This window comes from Heteronotia binoei, chromosome 2 (genome assembly GCF_032191835.1).
Source record: "Heteronotia binoei isolate CCM8104 ecotype False Entrance Well chromosome 2, APGP_CSIRO_Hbin_v1, whole genome shotgun sequence".
In the NCBI taxonomy this organism is placed as follows: domain Eukaryota; kingdom Metazoa; phylum Chordata; class Lepidosauria; order Squamata; family Gekkonidae; genus Heteronotia; species Heteronotia binoei.
In genome coordinates this window covers 125,333,430-125,360,902 of record NC_083224.1, presented here as the reverse complement: position 1 = coordinate 125,360,902, position 27,473 = coordinate 125,333,430, and the positions used below count along the sequence as shown (strand labels likewise).

At 40.5% G+C, this 27,473-nt stretch overlaps 1 protein-coding gene across 2 annotated transcripts in view; it reads right to left on the bottom strand.

The window, feature by feature from the left end:
• The window catches only part of MIER1 (MIER1 transcriptional regulator), a 59,749-nt gene that overhangs the window by 19,280 nt on the left and 12,996 nt on the right, over positions 1–27,473 (bottom strand). Inside the window, exons 2-9 of one of the 2 annotated variants that reach the window (XM_060231974.1) lie at positions 22,214–22,238; positions 19,092–19,237; positions 15,067–15,207; positions 12,491–12,611; positions 10,769–10,833; positions 8,417–8,489; positions 7,654–7,805; positions 5,358–5,439 (exon numbers count right to left, since the gene is read on the bottom strand). In XM_060231974.1, coding sequence (XP_060087957.1) covers positions 5,358–5,439; positions 7,654–7,805; positions 8,417–8,489; positions 10,769–10,833; positions 12,491–12,611; positions 15,067–15,207; positions 19,092–19,237; positions 22,214–22,238 — 805 coding nt within the window. The remainder of the gene's footprint in view (positions 1–5,357; positions 5,440–7,653; positions 7,806–8,416; positions 8,490–10,768; positions 10,834–12,490; positions 12,612–15,066; positions 15,208–19,091; positions 19,238–22,213; positions 22,239–27,473) is intronic. The other variant, XM_060231976.1, reaches the window with a different exon arrangement.

Below are 27,473 nucleotides of genomic sequence, written 5' to 3'. Positions count from 1 at the left end.
CTCTCTCTTCAGCTCTCCTGCTGACCATATACTGCCCACTTCAACTGTCTCCCTCTGACAGTTGCTGACAGTTGACTCTCCAGCCGTTATCTGTCACCCACTCATCCTGAGAGTTCCGAGCACTCCGGCCCCCACCCTCAGATCACATGACTCAGATTCCCTGAGTCCTTAGCTTTTCTATTAACCCTTCCAATTCCGTCACAGTGAGGTTGAAGACCGCCACAAGATCATAGCCCTCCAACAACAAGAAGCAGGGTGGGGAGGGCCCTGAGACTCAAAGGAGAAGACCCAGAAACCCACCCCAAGTAGATGGCCCCAGGAGCCTTCTCTCACCCCTGGGGAGAGAGAGCGCTGGGCAAAGGCCAGACTGTGTTTCAAGTGTGGCGGAGAAAATCACATAGCCAGCGAATGCCCCAGCAAACCGAAAGAAACCAGACTGGCTACTTCAGCAAAGGGTAGACCAAGAAGAAATCAGACCCCATTGGGACCCCATCCCGCAAGGGGAAGGCTGCCGTACTGCATTGTCAGGACACAACCCCCAATGCTTCAGGGGAAGAAGACAACGAGGAGCAGCTGTTGGGAAATGACAATGATCTGCTGTGAAGAGCACGTAGCAGGAGGTCAACGTAACGGCTGCACCACTGCAGGTGAGAGTCTCAGGAACTTTGTATTTTGTGCCCATCACCTAGTGAACCCAGTGACTAAGACATTCTCACGCATCCGGACCCTTTTGGACTCAGGGTGCTCCAAGGACCTACTGTCCCCAAGTTGAGTGGAGGCATTGGGGCTTAAGAAGAAACCACTCCCCCACCCCTTACTCTTTGAGCAGATGGACAGGGAGCCAATGAGGGGGGAACCATAAACTGAGGGAACAGAGATATGTGCTCTGAGAGTGGGGGAACATTGGGAGCCCCGGACGTTTGTGATAGCACCCTCTGCCAAGTTCCAGGCTGTCCTCAGTCTGGAGTGACTGGCGGATCACGACCCCTTTGTACAATGGAGTGGAATGCTATCTATTTCCAGGACAAGGGGTGTGATAAACACCATTGGAATGCTAACTGGGGCCCCTAACCACCACTCCCCGGTTGAAAAACTGTGCTCAAAGTCTCCTCCATCCCCCCCGAATACCAAGACTTGCAAAGGGCATTTGACACGCAGGAAGCAGACGAACTCCCCTCTCACAGACCCACAGACTGTGCCATAGAGTTGGTGGAGGGGGAACCCCTGCCTAAATCAAAGCTGTATTCGATTAGTAGGGCAAAGAAGTTCCTGGACGTGAATCTACAACAGGGATTTATCCGGCTGGCCAAATCTCCACATGTGGCCCCGATACTCTTTCACAAGAAAAAGGATGGCAGTCTAAGACTGTGCAGATTTTAGAGGCTTGAACGCCATCTCCATGAGTAATGCGTACCCCCTCCTCCTCATAAGAGACCTACTAAGCGAAATCTCGCAAGGGGAAGTTTTTTACAAAGTTAGAGATGCGTACTTCCGGGTCCACATCCGGGAGGGGGACAAATGGAAAATAGCCCTCAACACCCTCCTTAGGTCAATTCAAGTATCTGGTGATGCCCTTCGGGTTCAAAGGAACTCTGGGGGTTTTCATGAATCTGATCAATGAAGTGCTACACAAATTCCTCTATAAGGGCATGGTTTGTTACCCAGAGGACGTTTTAATTTATTCGCAAGACCTTCCCTCCCATGTCCAGTTAGTGCGCAAAGCATTATAAACCCTCTATTACAATAAACTATTTGTTAAGCTCTCGAAATATGAATACCACAAGACAGAACTTGACTAGGGTACTGGGTCTCGGCAAGAGGATTGGGAATGGACCCCACCAAAGTACGAGCAGTGACTGAGTGGAAAGCCCCCAGGATGCACAAACTACTCCAGAGTTCCCTTGGTTTTGCAAATTTCTATAGGGGATTTATTTTGCAGAGGTCACCCTGGCCCTAAAGACTAAGGGCAAGAGTGCCCACGCTTCAAAAGCGAGCACCACCCTGAATTGGTCCTGAGTGTCAGAGGGTGTTTGAGGAACTGAAAAACAAATTTGTCTCAGAACCCTGTCTCAACCACCCCAATGAGAACAAAAAGTTTGTTGTGCAATGTGACACAAGCTATGTAGCCCAAGCTGCCGTGTTGAGCAACGGGGGCAGATGGGAAACTGCGTTTATTTGTTGCAAAAATTCACCCTCACAGACGGAACTGGTCAGTGTGGGACAAAGAAGCCTCCACCATTAAATTGGCCTTAGAAAAATGGCGGCATTATCTTGAGGGCACCAGAGAACCATTTGAGCTATGAACTGATCATAAAAACCTTGCGTCACCAATCACCACCCGAAAACTTACAATGAAGCAAGTGAGGTGGGCAGGGTTTTTCCACACATTCAAATTTACATTGGGGTACATCCCAGGGAGACTGAACTTTCTAGCCAACGCCTTGTCCCACCTACCGCAATACAAAAGCAAACGAGAGGCGATGATAGATACACTGGTTTATCCCCGTCCGACTCAGTGCTCTGGTTACCACCCGCGTGCAAAAACGTAAGGGGGTTGAGCAACCTGATTTCTACCTAGCGTCTCTTAAGGAAGCATTGGTGGCTGAACTGCCTGACAGTGGATTACAGCTCGACCCCTCCCCTGAGGGGCTATGGTACAAAGACAATAAACTGTTTGTCATGGGACTGCTACGAGTGCAAGTAATACAACGAGCACACGATTCCAAATGGGGGGGGGGCATTTTGGGTTTGTGAAAACCATCCACCTAATACAAAGGCAATTTTGGTGGCCGGGGCTTCGAAAAGACATAGCGCAATACGTCACCGGCTGCTCGACCTGCATCATGGCCAAGAAAAGAGGGGGGGTTTTAACCCCCGAGCAATTACAATTGCTAGCCCCCACCTCTCGACCCTGGGAATGCATTTCCATGGATTTTATAACTGACCTTCCCATGGGAAGACGGTGGTGTGGGTGGTTGTGGACATATTTTCAAAGCAAGCCCACTTCATCCTGTGCAAACAGCTGCCTACGGCAAAAAAACTGGCTCACTTGTTGTCAGGGCTCATGTCACTTGTTTATACAGCATGTCTTTTAGCTCCACGCTTTCCCAAGTAAGATCATTTCTGACCGCGGCCCACAATTTGTTGCCAACTTCTGGGTACACCTGTGCACCTTGGCAGGGATAGAGCAAGGTCTTAGATCAGCATGCTACCCCCAGACAGGCGGACAGACGGAATGCATGAACACAGTGCTCGAGCAGCTCCTTAGGTGTTACATCTCTTTCCAACAAGACAATTGGGTACCCTTCCTGCCTTTTGCAGAATATGCCTACAATAACAGCATTCATAGTGCAACTAATGCTAGCCTCTTCTTGGTGGAAAATGGCTATGAGGGAAAGTCTTTCCCTGAGCTCCCATCGCCCCCGCTTCCCCGGTGGATTTAACAGAATGGTGGACTAGAATTTCACAGGGCTGGGGAATCTTACAAAATGAGCTGCATAGAGCGCAAGAAGCGTACAAAAACAGTATGATAAAAAACATTCCAAGCAATGGGACCTCAAAATAGGGGACACTGTGTACATTTCCTCAAAACATCTTCTTAATGCCCAGAACTGCAAAAAATTGGGCATGAAATATCGGCAGCCATTCCCCATTAAACAGATTATAAACAATGTGACTGTTGAACTTGAGTTGCCAAAGAACTTGAAACATGTTCATTCTTGTTTTCATGCTAGCTATCTCAAGTGCAATCCTGGACCCTTGGCTTGGCACCCCCAGCAACAGCCTCCAGCTCCGATTCTGGTTCATGGTCAGAGTCATCATGAGGTGCAGGAAATCCTTGACTCAAAGATCAAACGAGGAGAACTGTACTATCTCATCAAATGGACTCACTTTCCCCTCAACCAAACAGAATGGGTCCGTGCAACCGATACAGTGTGTCGGAAACTTATCAAAGACTTCCACCAGAAATACCCGGGGAAGTCGGGGGGGAAGGGGAGCCTGGGAGGGGCAGAATGTCAAGAGTCATCTCCTCTGAATTCCTCTTGCCATGTTTTGTGCTATAATCAATTTGCCTGGGTGCATTCTTGCTTTGCTCATCCTCTCTGCATGCTTATCTTAGGAACTTATTAGTTAAGATGTTTCCACCGACTTCAAGGTCAGATGCTGAGGAAGTATAGGTTAGACATCTGGACTGTGAAACTAGGGGTAGACTCCAAAGGAGGGTGGGAGGGGGGTCCCACCAAAACCTGATTCTTTTGCTTGGCCGTGCTTGCACTTGAAAATGTAACGGTTGAGGCGAGGGGTTAAAAGGAGAGTCCCTGGGCTGACGTGTCTTAGCAAAGATGGTGTACTGCCTTATGATGCTTATGAAATAAACTGCTGAATTATTGGACTGTGTTTTTCCTTGACTCGAGGTCCTGACAACAAGAGGCTACTGTTAGGACAAAATATGGAGAAACAGAAAGGTTTCCCATTGGCAAAGGTGTCAGACGAGGATGTATTTTATCTCTTTAACTCATCAATCTATAGGCAGAACACATCATAAGGAAAACTGGATTAGATGTAAATGAGGCTGGAGTGAAACCTGGTGGAAGAAATAGTCACAATTTGAGATAAGCAGATGACCCTACATTATTGGCAGAACATGACTATCAAGCTTAAACAGGAAGTGCCAAAGCAGGATTACAGCTGAACATCAAGACGACAAAAGCAATGACTACTGAAAAATTATACAACTTTAAGGCTGACGATAAAGAAACTGGAATAAGATTTTCTATTCCTTGCCTCCACCATTGACCGAAAGGGAGAATGCAACCAAAAAATCAAAATGAGAGTAAGACTGGGAATGGTAGCGATGAAGAAGCTAGAATAGATTATCATTATTAAGTGTAAGGATGTTCTGCTGGTGTCCAAGATCAATTTATACCATAGTATTCCCCATTACTATATGTGGCTGTGAAAGTTGGACAATAAACTGACAGGAAGAAAGTTGATTTGTTTGAAATGTGGTGTTGGAGCAGAGTTTTACAGATACCATGGACTACCAAAAAGACCCATAAGTGTGTTCTAGATAAAATCACACCTAAACATGCTGTAGAAGCTAAAATGACTAAACTGAGGCTATCGTACTTTGGTCACATTATGAGAAGACATGAGTAATGGGAAATGATGATGTTAGGATAAGCTGAAGGCAGCAGGGGAAAACTTGCTCATTTATACAGTACAGATTGAAATATTAAAGTATTATTGATAGCAATTGCAAATTGTCAAAACCTGATACTTGGCTTATGGAAAGAATATTAACATTAATATTGCAAAACTGCTTTGACAATAACACTTCTAAAATGACAACATACCTCGAGCTGCTTTCACATTAAATCTTAATCTTCTCAGTGCTTCTTCTGTATCAAAATTGCATTTCACTAACTCATACAAGGCCTGGGAAAGAGAAAAAAAATCTCTGTGGCTGACATATCAAGATTCTGTTCTTAAATAATTGAGCGCATAGCCAACAGTTTTATTTTCAATTGGAAACAGATTCTGCAGCAACTTTGTTTAGTTCTCCAGTATGAACTTTTGCATTTTATGTATACAGAATTTTTTTATGCTGCCTCTCCAGAAAACCTGCCTAAGATAGCAAACACGAAATATGAAAGGAAGATCCCGCCTATATTGTATTTGAACAGCACCATAAAATGTTTTAATTGTATTTTATTGCTTTTAATCTCTAATCAATTACCAAAAACCAAAAATCATGTCTTTTGGGAAGAGAACTAAAAAGAGGGTCTGGTTTATCAAGGGGCACAGGATTGAGCAGGTAGAAGATTTTTGGATTTATATCCTGCCCTATACTCTGGGTCTCAGAGCAGTCACAATCTCCTCTACCTTCCCCCCCCCCCCCCCAACAACAAACATCCTTTGAGGTAGGTGGTGCTGAGAGTGCTTTTACAGCAGCTGCCCTTTCAAGGACAGCTTCTATGAAAGCTATGGCTGACCCAAGGCCATCTCAGCAGGTGCAAGTGGAGGAGTGGGGAATCAAACCCGGTTCTCCCAGATAAGAGTCCGCGCACTTAACCACTACACCAAACTGGCTCTACACCAAACTGGTAGAGAGGTTTAAATATCTCAGAGTGGTATTACAATCATCAGGTTCAAGGAATGCCCACCACGAGCATGTGGCTACAGTCGGCCAAAAATCAGCCCAGGCCATATTAACATTTTTCCAAACTAGAGGAGGGTAATTTGTTCCCGCTGCACTTAAGCTATACCAGGCTAAAACCCTAGCTCAGCTTTTATATGGAACAATATTAGGCCCATCATCCTCTTGCTTTGCTCCCCTAGAATTAGTGCAGTCAAAGTTTATAAGGGTGCTTTAACGACTCCCCAGATGTGTTTCCAATGCAAGCTTATGCTTGGAATCTGGCTTGATTAAAATAGAAGCCAGGGTAACCCTAGCCTCTATTAATGTTTGGCTTATGCTAAATTATTGCCCCCAAGGATTGCCACCATTAGTCCTTCAGGATGGCTTTCGATCTTCTTGGTTAATAGCAGTCTACAATAAATTGATGAGCCTAGGTCTTTCCCCACACTCTCCCCTAAATATAGGCTTAGACCAGGCAAAAGCCATCACCAGACAGAGGGTGCTTGATACCGAACGGCAACACGATCTCAGTGAAGTGCCAATTTTTTTGGCACCAGATAATTCTAGATACATTGTAGCACCAGCAGCGTATCTCTCATCCCTGGAATCCCCCATTCATTGAAGAGCATTTTCTCTAGCCAGATGGCATGCACTCCCGTCAGCAGTTTTAGAGGAGAGTTATAGAAAGATCCCTATGAATGACAGGGTCTGTCCTTGTGGAACAGGGGCCATCAAAACTGTTGAACATGTTCTTCTCTCATGCCAATTTTACCAGGAAATACGGGCAAGGTTAATTAGTCCCTTAACAAGGAGATTTCAGGGCCATTTTAGTCTTTCTAATTTGGAGATCACTAGGAAGCTTCTTATGAGAGTTAACCCACAGATTACAGGTCCTTCTGCAAAGTTTTTTGCAACTGCATGTAAAATTCGCAATGCTATATTATGTTCCAAAGACAAATTTTAATTGCTATTTTATATGCCTTATTTCCTACTGTTCATACTGCAATATGTGAATATTTTGTATGTATTTTAGCTTTTGTAAATTCTTTCTGATTTGTGCTGGTCGTCAACCGTATTAAAATTGAACGAATGAACAAAAAAAAATCTGTAATTTTGGATGTTTCAATTGAGCTGATTGTTAGCCGCCCTGAGTCCACTTGCAGAGAGGGTGGGATAAAAAATGTAAAGTAATTAAATAATAAATTGTGCCTGGAAACAAATGGGCAGCCAGTGCAGACCTTTCAGCACCACAGTGATAAAGTCCCTATATCCCACCCCTGGCAGTAGCCTGACAGCTGCATTTTAGACCAGCTCAAATGTTCAGATTGTTTTCAAAGAACCATTCAAATCCCAGAGCACAAGCACAATTTTTATGAAGACTGGGGCAAAGAGTGGATGGAACACACAAAGAACTTGTTCACACAGCAACAAACTATGGTCTGCCATTACATCTGGAATACAAAAAGTCAAAGTATTTTATGGCCACACAGTTCCAGTGAGTTTTCATATACCTGCTCATTATCTTTAATATGAGACCCTTCAGGAATTGCATCTATTCCTCTCTCATCACCAGTTCGTCTGGATGCTTCATTAAGGAATTCAATCACTTTATCTTCAGTCAAGAAATCAGGATTCCACAGAAGCTGGTCATCATTTTCATATACTAAATTAGAAAGAGTTGTCATTACAACCTTGACAAACTAGCAGTTTTAGTCTAGAAGTTTTCTAGTACTCATCTAATTAAACCTAGCAGTGCATCTTTAGTCTTATTTGTTTGGTACAATGACTGGTACAATGTTTAAACAGAGCATATCCAGACATTAGGAGCACAATAAATAGTTCAGATCTTGCTAACAGAAAACCTGATTCCCTTTCTTACCTTGAACCAAAGGTAAACTACAAAATATAATTTTTTCACTACCGATGATGAGCTAGTTACAGGTAATATTTTGAACTACCCAAGATAAGCAATTTCTTGTACTCTTTACTGGGTCTCTAGGAAGGGAAGATCCAACATATCTTGGTTCTGGTTTTCATGCCTGCTCCAATATGGAAAACTCACCAGAAGCTATTGTACTATTTTTTTTAATGTCACACTGCCATATTCTGAGTTGCTGACTTCATCATGCCAAATGTGATTCTTATAACTGAATTAAATAAGAAATGTGGTTCTTATAACTGGTGTGGGGGGAACCCATTGTGTTTGTCTGAGCTTTTAAAATGTGATCAAATCACTATAGTAACATTATAGTAACAACAGCAATTAATTTTTACCTCTCTCATTCTCTTTGTATTTCGATATTTCAGCTGGAATTTCAGCTTGAAACATGGAGCCCACCATAATTTCCTATTTTGAAAAAAAAATGAAATTTAATATTCCTTGGTAACATGGACAACAATAACTAGAAATATAACTGAAAGCCAGTGAGGACAAAACATACTCATTGGCATGCATGTACCGTACAAGAAAAATGGGCTTACTTCATGTGAATGTAACCAAATTTCTAAGAGACATGATTGGATGGCAAAACAGTAGTTATCAATTTAATGAGATTACTCTTAAGAACTGAAGTATCTCAATATATTTTAAAGTGGGAGTTAACTATCAAGCCGTATCTGAAACTGAACTGAAACTATATCATTTAACTTTTCAGTGAACTCTAATAGCAAAAAAATCATAACACCATGTTTCACAGTGCAATGGATAAACTGTTCAGTACTTCATATGCTCAATGGCTTTAGACTTACAATTTCAGGTTTTACATGTACAAGTTTAAGAGCACTTTCTTATTTAATTCAGGGTTAAGAGGCCTGCTCTTTGGCAAATATTTTTGTGGACAAAATCTTGAGGATTTCAATTTCACTAGGAACAAGCAGAGACTCCTAACAAAGTGTTATGGGCTATTATGAGCTGACTTCTTCACTTCATCAGTGGTCATACAGGATCACTCCCATATATGGTACATTTTCCAGTTCTGAGGCATTCTCCAACACAGAAATAGCTACCATTTACTTTAAACCTCAAAGTTGGAAATTTCTTCATAGATTTGCAAAGGCTGTGGCTTAGACCTTTAAAAAAATCTTGATCCTCACTTTTTAAACCTCATGAGGAAATCAGCCATTGGTGCTCTTGATGTAATGGGGACAGGGGAGGGGGGCAGGAGGATGGAGATGAAGTTTTCTTTTTTTTCCCTCTGAGCCACAGCAGAAGCACCAAAGGCTAATTTTCCATATGCATCAAAAGGAGATCAGAGATTTTTAAAGGTCCAAACCCTCAGACTTTGCAACTTTAAAGGGCTATTTGCAATTAGTACTCTAACAGGGGTGAATCTCCTACTTCAGCCCCCAACTGAAATGCTACAAGCAAACATATCCACAGCATTGCTAAACTGAATCTCAATGCCCCTCTTACTTTTCAGCTTAGTAGAGTTCTGAAGTTCTTTGCCTATAGCCAGGGCTTTTTTTGAGCAGGAACACAGTTCTGGCTGGCTTGGCATCAGGGGTGTGGCCTAATATGCAAATGAGTCTCTGCTGGGCTTTTTTTTACAAAGAAAGCCCTGCCTATAGCACTCCTGTTAGTAAGGTATGCTTTGTTTATTCCCCAACAGAAGCATCCCAAGCAATTTGCAGGATGGCACTTTCTGAAGGTGAAGCCAAGGTTCTACTGCTTCTTTCATTTCACAGAATGTCCAGAATAGAATTTTCATTTCCTTGCTTACTGTATCATGCAATTTTACTGTTCTTTGTTCTATTATTATACCATTACACTGCATTATTCTCAAATTTTTAAATTCTGTTTTATTGCATTTTTATGTATTATATTGTATCTTTTAATTGTTATCCAATTTGGTAATCCAGTTTTAATTACTATACGTGTCATACTGTCTTCATTTCAGTATATCCAGTCTGCCTATTTTTTTGCTCCTCTTTGTGCAGTGAAGGAATGAAGCCCAGGTTTTCTGTATACCTGGGGATTTTTCCAGATACGCATAAATCTTGCCACTCTGCTGTCTAGCTGCACAGTGGTACTTCCATTATTAGAATGAAGGCCATCTACATAAACAGAGTGAACATGCTGAGAACTTGAGATGAATCATGGAAGGGTAGAAAACTCTCTACCACCTCTTCCCCAAATCTTCCCCCTATGATTCTATGGTTCTCAGGACTTTTGCTGGTCAATTTCACCCCCCCCCCCTTTTACTCCTCAGTCCATTCATTGCTTAGCAAGCCTTTTAAATAACCCTTCCCCTTCTTAGTTTACAAAGTCATTTGGGATGCCAACAAATATGTAGAAATCCCTACCTCAGGTGGCATGGTTTTTTTACTTTTATAATCCAAGCATGGGCCAGTCACTTTTTCTTTAGATTTAATTATTTTTTTTTAGGCTTCTTGCCAAGAAATGTTCATGTGTGGTGATTGTAAATACATCCTGTGATATGAGCCCTTTCAATAGAATTCTTAAACTAATTACATATTTGAATGAGGTTAATACTGCTAAGGATTTTTGTTTGCCCTCATGGCTGAAATCTAAGTTTCCTAAAAATATTTCCTGTTCTGGCTTAGTCTATTTATGTGATGTGCCACAAAATGTTCATACAGCTTTATCAGAAAACTTCAAACATTTACCTTTTTCCAGTCTTCTGAAGGAATATAATCTTCGTCTTCTTCAGATTCCTCTTCTATTTCACTATCTATATAAAAATTAATCACGGTTACTTTGATGGGAATAGCTGCCCTGGATCATATTTCTCCAAATAAAGTATATCCTAGTTACAGGTTTCTCAAAGCCAAATCTGGTTGGTTAACTAAGCACGGAGCCATGATGTCACAACCAACTCTATGTGACTAATGTGATAGGGACTTCCTTAGCAGATAATCCTGAGAACTGCAACAAGAAGAATTTCTGCTGAAAAGCCTTACACACTCCAGCATAGAAATGTTAAAAATATCTGAACTATTTAGCGCTTCAGAGTTTATTATTCACAGCATTTGGCTTACTTACAAATGGCTTCATTTTGAAAATCCAAAAAGTATGTATTTTCATACAAGCACAGAAATGACCAATCTTTTTGTATTTTCAAATCAAGCTCAAAACTGTTAGAAGCAGCCACACAGTTGAAGATGATGACCTTTTAAAAATAATTCTAGCAGCTACCAACACTTTTGTTATTTATTTTATCTTCAGGTCATCAGAAAGCACTTAATAGTTCAAATGAGCAAAGAAATAAGGATGGAGCCAAATAACTCTTTAGTGAACAATGTTATAAAACACAGCTGAGACAAAATGATATGAGAATATTATCAATGAATAAGAGAGATGACAACATAAAGAGGAAACTGAAGAGTGCAAATCCTACAATACTGTCAGCAAAACAGAAGAGAAACAAGCTTCTTAACAAAATATCCCAAAGGTTAGACAGAGAAAAATACTCCTCCTCCCTAGTCAATGACAGGAATAAAAGCTCGTTACCCACCTTCAACAATACATATATGAAGCGATAAATCAATAGGTTAAACCATATCTTAACCATCCCATGAACCCAAAACCTCCGTCTTACAACCTGATCCTATGTTTTCTTATACAAAACACTCCCTCTGCATACTTGGGAGCCCCACTAACCTTAGCTCTGGCCTGCTTTTCTGGTCATACTTCTTCCTAAATAAGTAGAACTACACTAAGCAGAAAGCAGCTTAGAAAAGTTTATCTACCAGCATCCACGCAGAAGCAGAAACATACATTAATATCTCTAGCAAATGGTACACAGGAAACACCATAAAGCCTTCAACATAAACATCTGAATTAACAAGAAAGCATTTTACTTTCCACAAATAAATTAATAGCATACCAACTGATTATGGAATTATGTGCCCTTATGCTTAGTTAACAAGTACACACTGGTCTAAATACTTGTGACACTACATTTCCATCAAAGAAGTGACAAGAATGAGTGTCAGAATTGTTGGAAACCACATCCCTCTATGCACTGCCTTTAAAATTCTTGTAACTAAAAAACATTTAATATATAACATAGGGGGATTTTAAAAACTAGTGTTTTAAGCACAAACCTATCCAGACCTTCACAACTGTCTCTTACCAGATCTGGCCAAATTTCTATCTATACACAGAAGTTCAGATTTTCAGACAACCCCAAAATGGCAGCTCTCATAGTTTAATAATGTTTCTAGGCCTCGTGAGAGTGTACCAAAAAACAAAACAAACCCCAACCTAAAACAGAGGTTGCATTCATTTGGAATATGAGAATGTACGGATAATTACGTAATATCAAGAGCTAAAATGTTCAAAACTGGTTTACATTACAGCACTTAATACTTTAAGAAAGTACATACTTGCATCAAAGTATTTACACCGACGAGGTCGAATTATCTCCTGTACAGCAGATGGTGCTGGGTCATCATTGGAGGACTGGGTTTCATCCTCCTGACCAGATGAATCCTTTATGGTCTCCTCCTTACAAAGAATAAGATGGACAAGCCAGAGTTACTCTTAAGTTCAAAATTTTCATGGCATTGCAGATTTTTATCCTGTCCTTCCTCCAAGAAGCTTTGGGTAGCATACAGTTCTCACCTCCTCCATTTTGCCCCACAACACCTTGTAAATAAGGTTAGGCTGAGAGAAAGCAACTGGCCCAAGATCACCCAGCAAGCTTCATACCTGAATGGAAATTTGAACCTGGGTCAAACTACCACACCACAGTGGCTTTTTACAATTTTATTTCCCCATGTTTAAGTTTCATTGCCAGAGAGAGACATTTTATACATGAGAATGAAAGACTTGTTAGTACTTATTGTAAGTTGTACAGTTTGCCAAATAGTTTGTTATTAGATAAGCTGCATTCTAACACACAAGTAAATCAGCTACTAAAAGTGCTGGTATTTCTCTGCATGACATACTGTAAAATAAAATGTATTAAAATGCATATTTCTCAAAGTCTGAGACAGGGCAAGATACAAATACCATTAAAAGCCTGATCAGAAGCAACAGACCTGCTTACTTCTCTGATAGTGCCCTGTTGCAATTGTCCTGCAGCATTGAGCAATAGCCATGAATATCACAGCCACTGTAACTCATGAAACTACAGAACATTGATGAAATGGCAAGAATGGAATCAAGCCTCTCTAACAAAAGCAGATGGAGCATGTAGCAGATTTGCAGAAAGAAATGTTTTTAAGATGAGAGGGAAAAAATATGTTTATACCTGAAATGCTTTATATGGTGCTTGTTTATGCTAGGACACTGTGTTTGGGCTGGGGTTAAAATGAGAAAGACTATGAAAAAGAACTACAGCTTGTTTATAAACCTTAATGTGTTTATTCTAAGACACAGCAATGTAACCAAAGCTTCCCACTGCAGGTGACTGTGAAGGGAGGGAGGTTAGCAATGTACTCTGGTGGCAAATTCATTAGTTAAGATCATGCAGGCTTCTCTGTTGACATTTCACTTGCATTATTCACTGTGCTGGGGTAACCTGCAATCTATTCTGAAGTAATCTTTAAAAAAAACATGGAACCTTCAGTGTTGCATATTTTTCTCCAAAACTGCTTTACATTCCTATTGTAGTAAAATAATGGCTTGGATCTTAAGGTGCCATGAAGCATCAGCTTCTCCAACAGCATGGCTTTTCCATTTGCAGAGAAAGGAAAGAAAATCTGTGCTGATTTCCCCACTTCTGCTGCAGGCTTCAAATTTGCCCTCACCCTGTTCCTTCAGGTCCACTGATTCAAAGCATATGTTCCTGAGGATAAAGCAGGATGCAGCAAGAGGAGGGAAGTGAGGAAGCTGCCTTCCTCTAGTATGACTCAGCTCACTCTGCTTATAATCCATGCAATTGTTTTCATCACAAAACCCTAAAACAGCTATGTCATCTGGCACTTACCTGCACTGCCTGAGGCAAGCAGCGAACATCTACATGTAATGGTCTGAAAGAATAATTGTCACCACTCTTTCCAGAGGACATACCCTTGTACTACTTAAATTAGTGTGCTAAACCAAGGTGCTATTCCCACTGATTTAAAGCCAGGCCTGGCAGTATCTATAGGGAAGTACTCACTGCTTTCTCTAGGATTGTACAATGATGATTTGGGATTGCATTTGAGATTGGGAGTAGACTTTGGGCTTGCACACTTTCTCAACTGCTCCTTTTGAAAGATAGATAACCAAGTTAAAAAGAAAGCTAATGATTTAGTTGGGATAGCACTTCCTAGTTGCTTCTATCTTGTGAAATCAGGGAAATCCCATATTCAACTGTGGGATGTGTCCTGTTCAGCTGTGTCCTACCTATATGAAGGGATGTGATGTGTTTTAACTGGTCACCTCTTAACCTAAGAACATTCACCAAAATCAAGTAATCATCTGATTCTTCCGTAAGATTTAGTGGCTCTTTAATGACAGAAGTCTCCCAAAGGTAGCTTGCTGGCTGCTAAAAGAGCAATTCATGCAGACCCTAGAAGATCAAGGAAAAGATCATGAGAGAATGCTCTCACATGTCTCAAAGACCTGGCAAGGTTCAATCAACTGGCCTTACATATCTCTCTGTGCAAAGGGAATTGGAACCAGTCCTGCCTTTAGAGGAAGGGGAGCAAATTAAATATATTTACAGGAAATATATCTAATTATAGCAGGGGCTGCCAACTTTTTCCTTATAATGAGATATATGCCTGGTTAATATATAGGCACTATAGCACTGCACTGGGTTTCTACAGCACAATCCTTTGGTTGTCAGTTCTAGATTCTGCTTCTAGCCTTTAAGAGACAAACACACAAACTGGAAGTAACAACGCGGAATCAAAAGCACACTCTGGGTTTAAATGCTAGTCTTTAATGCCAACTGTACATACCAGCTTGCCACAGGCAAATGGCAGTCAACAGCAGGGACCAAACTTTCAAATGCATAAGTCTAACTCACTTTATTTTCTCCACTGAAGCCACTGTTGTCATCATTATCTTCACCCTCACCCTCCTCCTCCTCTTCCTCTTCTTCTGGTAGCGGTACAGTACCATCATAGCCATAAAGGCTAAGAAGTTCATGAATTGGCATATCACCTTCCTAACAAGAAAACAGGAAATTATCATAATTTCAATCTATAAAGTGTTCTCAGTATTTTATACCAGCGTCGTAATCTCCAGGTAAACAAGACAACAGCAGAAACCGAAACCGCTCACTGGAGAGCAGGTTACAGGCTGCACACATAGTTTTACCTGTCTTAAAGATTACTAGCCCTTTTAAGACAGAAGACAAACTATGCCTGTAGAGTGATGTAGCAATGGCATGGCAAACTATGAACATATGGAAATGCCATATACCACTGGCCCATCTAGCTCAGCATGTCTATACCAGTAACTTCCGATTCTGGTTTTGCAACATTGCACTGTACTGCCAATTATCTCAAAAAGCACTATGAAATTCTCAAAAAGCCTCACATTTAATTTTAATTCACTTTAACTTGAGATAAATATATGCCATACAGCACATTTTCTGAGCAATTTTCAAAATTGCAAATGTATTGACATGGACTTTAATTATCCTTTCTATTCTAATGATCCTTTCATAAAGCCTACCATCTTCTATAATCTTTGTAAGATGAATTTCAGGGAACATAGCATGCTGCAACAAGAAAAGGTAGGCTGGAAAATTCCATTCCACAAATAGAACTTTTATTGTTGACGTATGTGATTTCAAACAAAACATCACCTGGATATTATTTCTTAAACTGAGCTAAATTTTTTTTTATTATTTTTATACTACACATAATTTCAAATTAATTTATTCCATTTAGAAGGTAGTTGGGGCATCACAAAATCAAGCTAAAAACAATAGGATGTTGCAGCTCCAAAAAAGCATTCATTGGTCTGCACTGACTAAGAAATGCTCAACTCCTGCTTCTAACAATCTTTTCAACTGGTGGTACCAGGAATTGAACATGTACCCTACAATTGAGCCATATCCTTTCCTTCCCCCCTCCATTTTTTAAAAAGTCAAGATGTGGTCACTACAGTATCTTCCCCATTACAGACCTGTATCTTATATAGCCCTCTTCACGATGAAATTCCAGGAAATTGCCATTCCTATATCCAAGGAATGCGATAGGGAACAGCCATTTAGTGAGGCACTCTTCCTGATATAGGAAAGCAGGGCAGTTGCACAGGGACTGATTGCTGCCATTTCTACTAGACTTAAAATGGAAGAAGGCCGAGAAGAAAAAAAAACGAGCAATCCCTTCCTCAGCAGTTAGTAAGAAGGTTAACACACAAGTTATAGTTACTTAAAGAACAGGGAGGGTCTAGAAAAAAAAGTGATTATAATGTCTAGCTGCCTCTGAAAATGATCTGGAAATTTCAGCTCATTCAAAATGCAGCAGCCAGACTAATGTCAGGGATTGGATACAGGGATTTTAGTATCTCTCCGCTGAAAAATCTCCATTCCACTCTGAAAGATCTCCACTCATTGCCCATTTGTTTCTGGGCACAATTTAAAGCACTGGTTCTTACCTATAAAGCCCTAAATGGACTGGGGTCAGGGTACCTGAAGGATCATCTCCTTTCATTTTGTCTAGCCTGCCAGTTAAGATCTGCCTCATAAATCCTGGTCTCTGTGTCCTCACCTTCAAAAGTGAGGCTGGTAGTAACCAAAGATGGAGATTTTTAGTAGAGGCACCTTGCGTATGGAATGCACATTGCCTTGAAGCTGATCTGGTCTCTACTTTGCTTTCTGTATGTGCCAAAACAAAACATTTCTGTTCACCCAGGGGTTTAATTATGGGATTATTTTCTATTTTAGTATGGAAACTGGTATATTAAACTGTCAGTGGTCTATCTTTATGATCTATATTTTTATGCTAGGCTAAATTTTAAAGCTGAATTTTAATTATCATCTAATGCTTTCACTGTCTCAGGTAGGTCCCTAGCATAACATTTTTTTTTTAAATAAATAAGCACTTTGGAAAAAAGAGGTTCATTGCCTCTTGACTTGGACAGTATTGTGACTATGCTGAACTGATGCCAAAAGCTTGTCACTACATAAATATTAAGGTCTGAGGATTTTAGACAGGTCATTTTAGTGTTATCTCCCCCACCCCCAAAATATTTACAGACAGTAATCATGTTGATAGGCTTTGCTTGGTACACAAGCATGACAGAGACCTGGGAATCAAGATTTTTTTAAACATAGAATTCTATGTGGTTTTCAACTTTTTAAAATGCTTTTATATCCGAACTGATCAGAGTGTAATTCAATGTTTCTCACACCAGACTGGTGAAACTTCCAAAATACTGCAGAATAAGTGCAACACCTGCCCCAAGTGTATACTGAAATTTATATTCAAGAGAACAATATGCATATGTAGATAATCTATAAGTTCTGGTCATCATACTTCCCCAATCCCATTCTAAATATTAAAGTTAGCCACCACAGAGATGATGGCATGCAATATCACTGACACACACTGGCTGTGTTTGCCAAGCTGCTACCAAGGGTCACTGCTCCCCTAACCTCCTCTGTCTATGCCAGAAACTAAAAAGTTGTACCACTTTAAAAAGAGACCCATGTTTCCATGCTGGTACTTACCATGTAAACAAAATGGTGGTGATACTGGACAGAGAGTCTAACAAATTTGGGTGCCACTGGGACCTGAAAAGTTCTCATTATTATGCTTGCCTTCCCATTGCCCTGGATAATCAGACTTTCTCAGCCACCCCTTTTTATTTAAAATGAACTTACTATCCTAGGAACTTCTTAACAAGCAAGCAGTCTGCTTCCAAACTTTTGCCAGTGACTCCTCTGAGAGAAAGGGAAACTATATGAATCTAAACACATGCATTCATTCCAGCAGCAGACAGTCAAACTGATTCTGACGTTACTTTTGCTAACATAGTATAGCTTTTAATACCTGATATCTGTCCAACAACAAGAACTTTCAAAAATTACAATAAGTTATGTAAAGGTTAAAAAAATCAGAAGTGACAATAAAATAAAACTAGATGAAGATGATCCATTCATGTGGCTTAGAACTAAATTTAATACTTCATCTGTGTGGACTTTAGATTAGATAAACCCACAGAACACACACATAAGTATGTCAAAGATTCCCTCATACTGTATCAGAATATTGGGCCTCTGAGGTCAGTACTGTCTACTCAGACTTGAGGTTCTCAGAGATTTTTCGCATCACACACTGGTCATTAACAGTGCCATCAAATTGCAGTTGACTTATGGCTTCCCGGTAAGGTTTTCAAGGCAAGACATGTTCAGAGGTTGTTTGCCACTGCTTGCCTCTGCACTGTTACCTTGAACTTCTTTGGTTGCTTCCCATCCAAATAATAACCAGGGCTGATGCTGCTTAGCTTTCAAGATCTAACCAGATTGAACTAGCAAGTAAAGCAGATGCTTTATCGAGCCATGGTTTTCCATATTCCCTGTTTTTGGCTAATATGGAAGATTACTATAAATATGGGAATAGAAACCATACTTGTTCCCACAACATTATGCACATTACTAAATTGGATTGTGCAAGAAAGCAATCCCACATATACCAACAATCTCAGGTTAGCAACTTGTTGCATCTGGCTAGAAGGGCTGACACACAGTATCATCCCTCTTAAGCATTTTTTACTAAGCGTTTAAACCTAAATTGTTCCTCCTCAGATACTCGGAATCTATCTTCTAGCTTGCATGAGTTCACCACAGTGAAATCATCACAAAAATACACTCAGACTCATGCCCATGTATAGGAGGCAAATATGTGCTGCAAGAGGTCCCCAGAGTAACTCCAACTACTGAGACCAGTTCTTTTGCTGTAAAATTCTAAACCTGTATAAATATATATGAAGGTAACAGATGGATAAACCACACCCAAGTTTTTCCCATTCACTTGCAGTTAAAATGCAAATAGATACAGGATTAGGAATTTTGTTTAATGTATTTCTAGCATTTACCCTGGTAAGATCTTCAATCTCAGAACTGAAGTTTGTTTCACCTTCCATCATTTCTTCCTCTTCTAATGTTCTTTCATCATCAAAATCATGAACCAGCATGTCAGCCGTTGGGTCAAATTCATGGTCATCGGATGTTGCCGACCCTCCTAGAATTTGATTAATAGTCTGAGTATACCACATCATAGACTTGTGAAGGCTATTATCATTCTTATGTGCCAACAAATCTAAAACCAACACTAATCTAAAAACGAATTTCGGTAAAAGCAAGATTTCATTAGGAGCCTAATTTAACACTATTTTAGCCTGGAAACTGCTGTTTTAAGCTGACCATAATCAATTTTTGTCAGTTATGTTTTTATGTTGGACTGGGGCTTTTTAATGCTGGATTGTTATTAATATCTTTGATTTGTTTTTATTATTTTTATTTTGTAAGCCACCTTTGGCAGGTTTCTGGAGAGGCAGCATAAAAATGTTCTAAATAAAATAAATATCTGAAAAAATAATCTATGAAAAATAATATCTATGAAATACCTGAAAAATAATCAAAAACAAATGATGGGTAAGATATATCCTGCTATAAAACTAAAGGCTTGGAAAACACAAACTGCTTATAGTGCTTATAGATGCTACCCTTTACAGTAAAGTGAGTTGTAAGTAAGGTTTAATTCTCTCTATGGTTTCTTAGTCCAAACCACATCTTCATGTACATAAGGAAAAGAAAACTATGACCTCAGTATACTGGGCTTCTGGTGGAACAGCATGCATTCAAATTTCCAGGCAGAAAAGTGTTTGTGTGGGTGGAAGAGTACACTTCCAGGATATAATTTTATTGCACAAATTCTCCAGCCACCAACAGTGGAAGACTTTTGTTTTTTGAATGCATCTACATTATTAGCTATTTACTCCAGTTCAGAGACAAAGAACCCCTCAGGCAAGCAGAAGACACCTGTGTTTGTGCTAAGGGAATATTCATCTGATTTCCCTCGATCTTACCCATCGGCAGGCCCTCTGGTACCAACTTACATGTTGTTCAAAAGGATTCCCTGACTACCAGGAGTAGTTGTGGGTAGTTACAATGGGTTACAGCAAGAGGAAGGGGCAGGAAAACCCCACAACATGAGCAGAATGCCATTAACTATTCTTTGGATCCAAGCCATCATGCATAAAGATTTGGGACAGAGTTGATCTTGCACTGTTTCAGACCAGAAAGGTAGCCTCTGTCAACTCCTGTCTTTCACAACTTCCTGTAATTCCATGGCCTATTCTTTTTATAGATAGGCAGATTCATATGGAGTCCCTCCACTCTCACACTGGGCATGCTGCTATAGCCTCTGCAAGATGCACAGTGTGCTATATTACATATCAAAATGTCTTCTGGTATATTTTTGAATGAGGATATGCTGTGAACCACACTGTTCTTCTGAATACACTGTATAGGGATCAGCAGAACATGTGCCACAGTTTCCTCATTACACCCTCCATTTCCAGACCAAAAAAAACCATACAACAGGAGTCTCAGATGGGCTGCATGTGAAGCCCTGCCCCATTTTGGAGTGGAGATTCTGTGCATGAAAAAACATAAAGTGAGACTCACAGTAGCCATTGTTATAATATTAAAGTAGTCTTCACATTACAAACTCTTCTGACACTTCAGTATGAAGAACACAACTTTGCATTTGCCAATACATAGAAAATACAGCAGTCTATATTACAGCACTAACATGGCAACAAAAAAACTGTTTAAAGTCATGAAAAAAATCTACACCCCCCAGAACATTCTAAACACCTGTATTAATTAGAACAGATATTACTATACTAGATCTACAATAAGCTGAACTATTTCAACAAGAGAGTTTTTTGGGTGCCTGCATTTTGATTCTGTATGCCCTAACACTGGCAAAGCACACATGGACTATGATCAATTTTCATACAAACTGAAGAGCAGAAACAAGCAGAGTCAACCCAAGTGACACAACTCAGAATACTTGGTATCTTATCTTCCACTAAGTTTCAGAATAGAGTACAAAACTAACTATGTGGAAACCTGCTTCATTCTGGACATTTTAATGTTGAATAGTGAAAACTGAGAGGCAAATTCTATTCAAATAAATTATTTGTTAACATTACCAGGCTTTAGCTATTCAAAAGTCCTCTCTTATGCAAGAATGGCATGAGAGGTTTCAATCACAGGACAAGGACACAGCTTGTTAGTTTCTGCAACCTGACTACCATGGCACAGCAGCAAACTTTCTCCCCTCAAACCAGCCTTGTATTGGATCATGAAATCTGTAAGACTTCTGAACTCTCCTACACTACAGATTTAAGTCCCTAATGCAAATTCAAGCGATGTGGGGCAGAAAATTTAGTCTCTCTATAGCTGTCAGGCTGGTGCAGAAAATCAGTCATGTTAAGATGGCTAAATGTAGGATAAAGCAGTGCTTTTACATGTGCATTTGTCTTCTTTCGTTAACATTATTTAAAGAAATTATTTATTTAATGTTTAATCTGAAAAATTTCCAGAACATTTTCTGATTTAAATTTTTCTGGAAAACCCAATCACTGGCAAATTCAGAGACAATTTAATGGAAATTAGTCCATGAGAGGCACGGCACAGTCCCACCTGCCTTGTATAGGCTGGCAGTTTACACTGAAATCCTAAACAGAATTACACATTTCTGAATCCATTAACTTCAACTGCCTTAGAAGGGTTTAACTCTGGTTAGATCTGTTTAGTACTGTTAGATCACTAAATAATTGTGTGCTGTCAAGCTGCAACTAACTTATGGCAACCCCAAGACCATAGGATTTTCAAGACAAAGAGCTTAGCAAAGGTGATTTGCCACTGCCTCCATCTTCCTTGGTTGTATGCTACCCAAGTACTAACTGTGGCCAACCCTACTCAGCATCCAGGTTCTCAAGCTAGTTAAGGTTATTCAGGCTCTTCTTATATCACTAGAGGTCCCTCAAACCAGACTGCCTACTGGAACAGACCACAGCACATTTTAGTTAAATCCAGCAGCAACTATGTATCTGATAAAACACATCAGTGGAGACAGCTTCAATTAAAAGTTCATTTTTCTTTCAAGGTTGCTTTCAAGGTAAACATCATAATAAAACTTTACCTGGGCTTGCCGACTCAACAGAAGGCTATCCAAAAGAGAAGAAGAAGAAGAAGTTATCCACAGTCAAACAATTGCTTTTATCAGTATACCAGAAACATTCTGAATTACATTTAATATTTCATATTTAGATTCAAGGAAAATATATCCAGACTGTTGCTGTTTAGTTGCATTGTTTTAAGCTCTTACTGCTGAATTTGGATCCAGTCACTTTCTACTACAGTATTATAGTTTACTTTTGGGATGCTTTGTTGTTTTTAATTTATGTAAGTGGTCCTGAATGTCTTCTTAAGTATGTACAAATCAGAAATGGGAAAAAATAACTGTAAAAGTAGTGATCTCTTTCAGATCTGCAGTTCTTCATACAACTCATATTTGGCTAAGTACAGAAAAACAGTGATCAGTCACCATTCCTTAAGAGATCTTTAACAGCCAACGTTGCATTTTTTCCAATTTTAGAGTTATTTATAAAAGATCATATGAATGTGGAAGTACAACCAGGTGGATAATATTCCATCATTTATAATTCTTTGTGGGATGACAACCATACCATAAAGCTTTGCTGTATTCAGCCGGAATAGCTGAAAGTCTAGTTTTCACTATGTATGATGGAAAGGTTTAGTATCTGATTCAGTATGCCAGTCATTCACACATAGTGACTATTACAATGCATTATATTTGAAGCTGCCAACAAAGACTTCAGAAGTTACAGCTAATGTAGTGTTTTGTCTGTGAAAGAAGCAGGTCACCAGAAACACATGATGCTAGTTTTACCATATACAATTCAATGTATTTGTTTTGTGCCCCACACACTCCAATGATGCCTGTTACTTCTCTACAGGCATTAAAGCTGCCTCCTGATATTTGTCTTCCTACATCAGGAAAACAGGAACAAGGCATACAGAGACTCTCTCAATTGGGCTCTGAAACAAAGATGAAAATGGAAAGCAAGATAGCTATACCAGGTACCAAATCTTATGTCAGTCTTGAATTTTTTAAAAATTGTTACCTATTCAGAGACTGAATCACAGAGCAAGTTAAAAAACCAAACATCAAGGTACATATAATCAATATTATTTTTATATATCACTGTGACTGTTTATCTTCTATGATCTGTAAACTACCTGTTTATTTTGTTAACTGATCTGTTTTATACATTACCCATTGTGAAAGATATAACTAAAAGACAGAGATACTTTTTCTGTCATCATTACTGCTCAGACAGTTGGTAGACTAAACATAAACATTTTGCCTCACATGCTGATGATACAATGCATAAATATCTGGCCAATACTCTACTAGATTGTTTCCCTCAGTTCATGTACTAACAATTTCTCTCCTGGAAGGGTGTGCACAGCTTCATAATAATTACTTTCCTCCTCAGGCAAAATGCATGTTTTTCTATGGCAGCAGTGGCACTCAACTCTTCAAACTTCTCCATGACATATTTCCCCCACCCCCCACCCAGGTCACTGCTGTTCATGAACTGGATAATGCTGCTTTATGCTTGTCTATACACAATACTAAGCAATACAACTGACTATCTTTTCAGCTTCATAAAGAGAAAATGATTCAACATTCACAAGGTCAAACAAAATCAATTACGTCTAAATCAATTATAGTCAGAAATCTTAATTTTTTAATATAAAAATGCATTCACTTTAAGCTAAAAAATGTTGACTTTTTATCACAGGTTTTACCACATTGTCCTGAACCATGCAGTATTTCTAAATAGTATTTTTAACCCATTTAGTAATGTTAATTTACAAAACTTCTTATGTAGCAAAAGCATACAGGTAGGGGGCTACAAGGTCACCATTTCCTCAGTCCTAATACCTGAATATATTGAAAGACCTATGATCAAAAAGACTGTTTTAAAGGACTTTGGAAAATTAGGTAGTTTTATTGTCTTTGTTACAGAACGTAACTGCTTTCTACGTTTATTCTACCTGAAGAAAAATACCATATTTTTCGCACCATAAGATGCACTCCCCCCCCCCCCCAAAAAAAGTGGGGTAAAAAGTGTGTGCGTCTTATGGAGCGAAGGTACCGTACGTACCTTCCTCCGGGGGGGGGGGATCCGCTGCCTCCGTCCCGGCGCTTCCCTGCGCCTGACTGCCTGGTTCCAGCTCTGACGCTTACAGCAAGCGCCAGGATCACTCCTTCCACCCTCCGATCCCAGCGCTTGCTTTAAGCATCAGCGCTGAAGCTATGCAAACAGGCAGGGAGAAAGCACGCCGCCTCCTCCACAGCTGGCGCTTGCGAAGCGCTGGGTTTGCGGAGGGGGCGAGTGCTTCCTCTGCCTGGCTTCAGCTGCTGCTTTCAGCAAGCGCTGGGATCGGAGGGTGGAGGGAGCGATCCTGGCGCTTGCTGTAAGCATCAGCTGAAGCCAGGAAGGGGGAAAGCACGCTGCCCCCTCCACAGCCCAGTGCTTTGCGAAGCGCTGGGTTTGCGGAGGGGGCGGGTGCTTCCTCTGTCTGGCTTCAGCTGCTGCTTTCAGCAAGCGCTGTGATCGGAGAGTGGAGGGAGCGATTTTGGCGCTTGCTGTAAGCATCAGCTGAAGCCAGGCAGGCAGGCAGGGAGAAAGCACGCCACCCCCTCCACAGCCCAGTGTTTTGCGAAGCGCTGGGTTTGCAGAGGGGGCGGGTGCTTCCTCTGCTTGGCTTCAGCTGCTGCTTTCAGCAAGCGTTGGGATCGGAGGGTGGAGGGAGCGGTCCTGGCGCTTGCTGTAAGCATCAGCTAAAGCCAGGCAGGCAGGCAGGGGGAAAGCATGCCGCCCCCTCCACAGCCCAGCGCTTTGCGAAGGGGGCGGGTGCTTCCTCTTCCTGGCTTCAGCTGCTGCTTTCAGCAAGCGCTGGGATCGGAGGGTGGAGGGAGTGATCCTGGCGCTTGCTGTAAGCATCAGCTGAAGCCAGGCAGGCAGGCAGGGGGAAAGCACGCCGCCGCCTCCACAGCCCAGCGCTTTGCGAAGCGCTGGATTTGCGGAGGGGGGCGGGTGCTTCCTCTGTGCCTGCATGCCTGGCTGGGAGACAAGCGGTGAGATCGCTCCCTCCGCCCCCATCGCAAACCCAGCACTTCGCAGGAAGCGATCTCGCCACTTGTCTCCCAGCCAAGCACGCAAGAGCAGGGGAAGCACGCCGGCGCTTGCGTGCCTGGCTGGGAGACAAGCGGCGAGATCGCTCCCTGCGAAGCGCTGGGTTCGCGGTGGAGGCAGAGGGAGCGATCTCGCCACTTGTCTCCCAGCCAGGCACCTCCGTCTAATGGTCCGGAGCGTCCAATGGACCGAAAAATACGGTATGACATCTGACCTGGTTAGATGCTTATATTGTTGGCAATTACAATTTAATTCATGTCATAATAAACTCATTTTGACAGTCACAGAATCATAGAGTTGGAAGGGATCTCTAGGGTCATATAACTGAAGACAAGTTTGTGTGTTGGGGTTAAAGTTTACATCTAAAACAAGCAAACCATAATCTGTAGCCTTCCTTGACTTCAGGATTATTATTTTGCTACATTTGTATCCTGCCTTCAAAAGAACTCAGAGCCTTGTGTTCACTGAACTAGGTAGCTTGCATAGAATCCTAAACAGAGTTACACCACTGTCAAGGTGTCTGAGCTGAACCTCATGGGTTCCCAGGGCTGCTGTACACAAGTAACCAAACCTTTTTTTAATTTTTTTTTTAAAAATTATATGAATTATAGAATTATAAAATCATAGCACTGGAAGGGACCCCCAGGGCCAGCTATTCCAGCCCCCTGCACAATACAGGAAATTCACAAGTACTTCCCTCCAAGTTCACAGGACAGGGTGGATAAAAAGCAATGGTTTAAAAAAAAAATTAAAAAATGGATATTTTAAATTTAAATTGGATTTTTTAAATAAAATGCTTTTTGAGGAAAATATATTATCATCCAAAGGTTATTCCATCATGAAATGATTAGGTTTTTAATTCTGAAGCATAGGGCTGTATATTCATGCAATGTTTAAATTTTTTGGTAATAAATTCTATTAATCCGTTCACAATGTCATGCTCTTTCAGAGGTTTCTGTAAGATTACTGGGTAGTTTCTCTGTCTACAAGATATTATCACAGAACACTGATGCTTGGTTTTGCATTTCTCAAAACTGTAATTTGTGTCTGCAGGGATCATATGCCTCTTCTACACAGCAAAAATGTTATAAAATGAACAGAGTTGAGAAAAAGACCTTAATTTCATTGTTCTACAAACCTATGTACATAGAATCAGCCCCTTAAGTGCTAAGTTTCAAAAGGTTCAATGAATAGAAGAAGACTGCTTGGAGTGAAATAGATTTGCACAAGAAGAAACTTAAGTGTGAGGAGGGAGGGGCAAGCAGTAAAAATGAAAGTGAAACTTTTTGAGCAGAATACTCCACAAGACTTTGGATCTTTTGTGTGTATAACCCGAGGTTTATCACATTATTCTTTCCCTGAAGGAGAAAACCTATAATGGCAGCAGGCCGTAAAAGAGACCCAGTTTGGGAATATTCTAATGAAGTTCCTCTACCTATTGGTAAGGAAGGCATGCGAGCAAAATGCAAACACTGCAACAAAAAAATGCAAGGCCTGGTGACCCGAATGAGGCAACATCATGAGAAGTGCTATGATGAAGATGACAACAGAAACATGTTTGAACAGGCAGGATCTTCAGGTTGGTAAACATTTTTATTTAATCATATTTCTTAAAGAGTGCCTTGAATTGTCATGTTTGAGCAAAATTATATTTCTTATTATTACTGCATGTTACTGTCATTTTGATACAGTTATGAAAAAGAAGCAAATATTCCTTTTTTGGGCAGAGCTGCATGGCAATAAATACAATAAGCACAAATTGTATAAATAATAAAACAACAGCATTGGGTTTTTTTGTTTAGGGGAATTCATCAACACGAAGGATTCTGGAAACTATCCACCTTCAAGACCACCATCCTCCTGTTCTACAGTTTCAGAGTAATCTATCCAGGATAGTGTTTCAGTTGCACCATATACATCATCATTAGACACCCGCAGTATATCACCTAAAAGAAAGAAAAAACCCTTCCCTCCTGGAACCACCATAGATAAGTTTTTGATAAAAACCAGCAGATTAGAAAAAGAGTTAATTGATGAAAAATTGCCTAGTTTGTTTATGCAACAGACTCTTATTTCCATCTGACTGAGAACTCACACTTCATTAATATGGTTCAATCACTGAGACCAGGATACAGCAAAGCAGATGTTGCAGGGAAACTGCCAGATAAA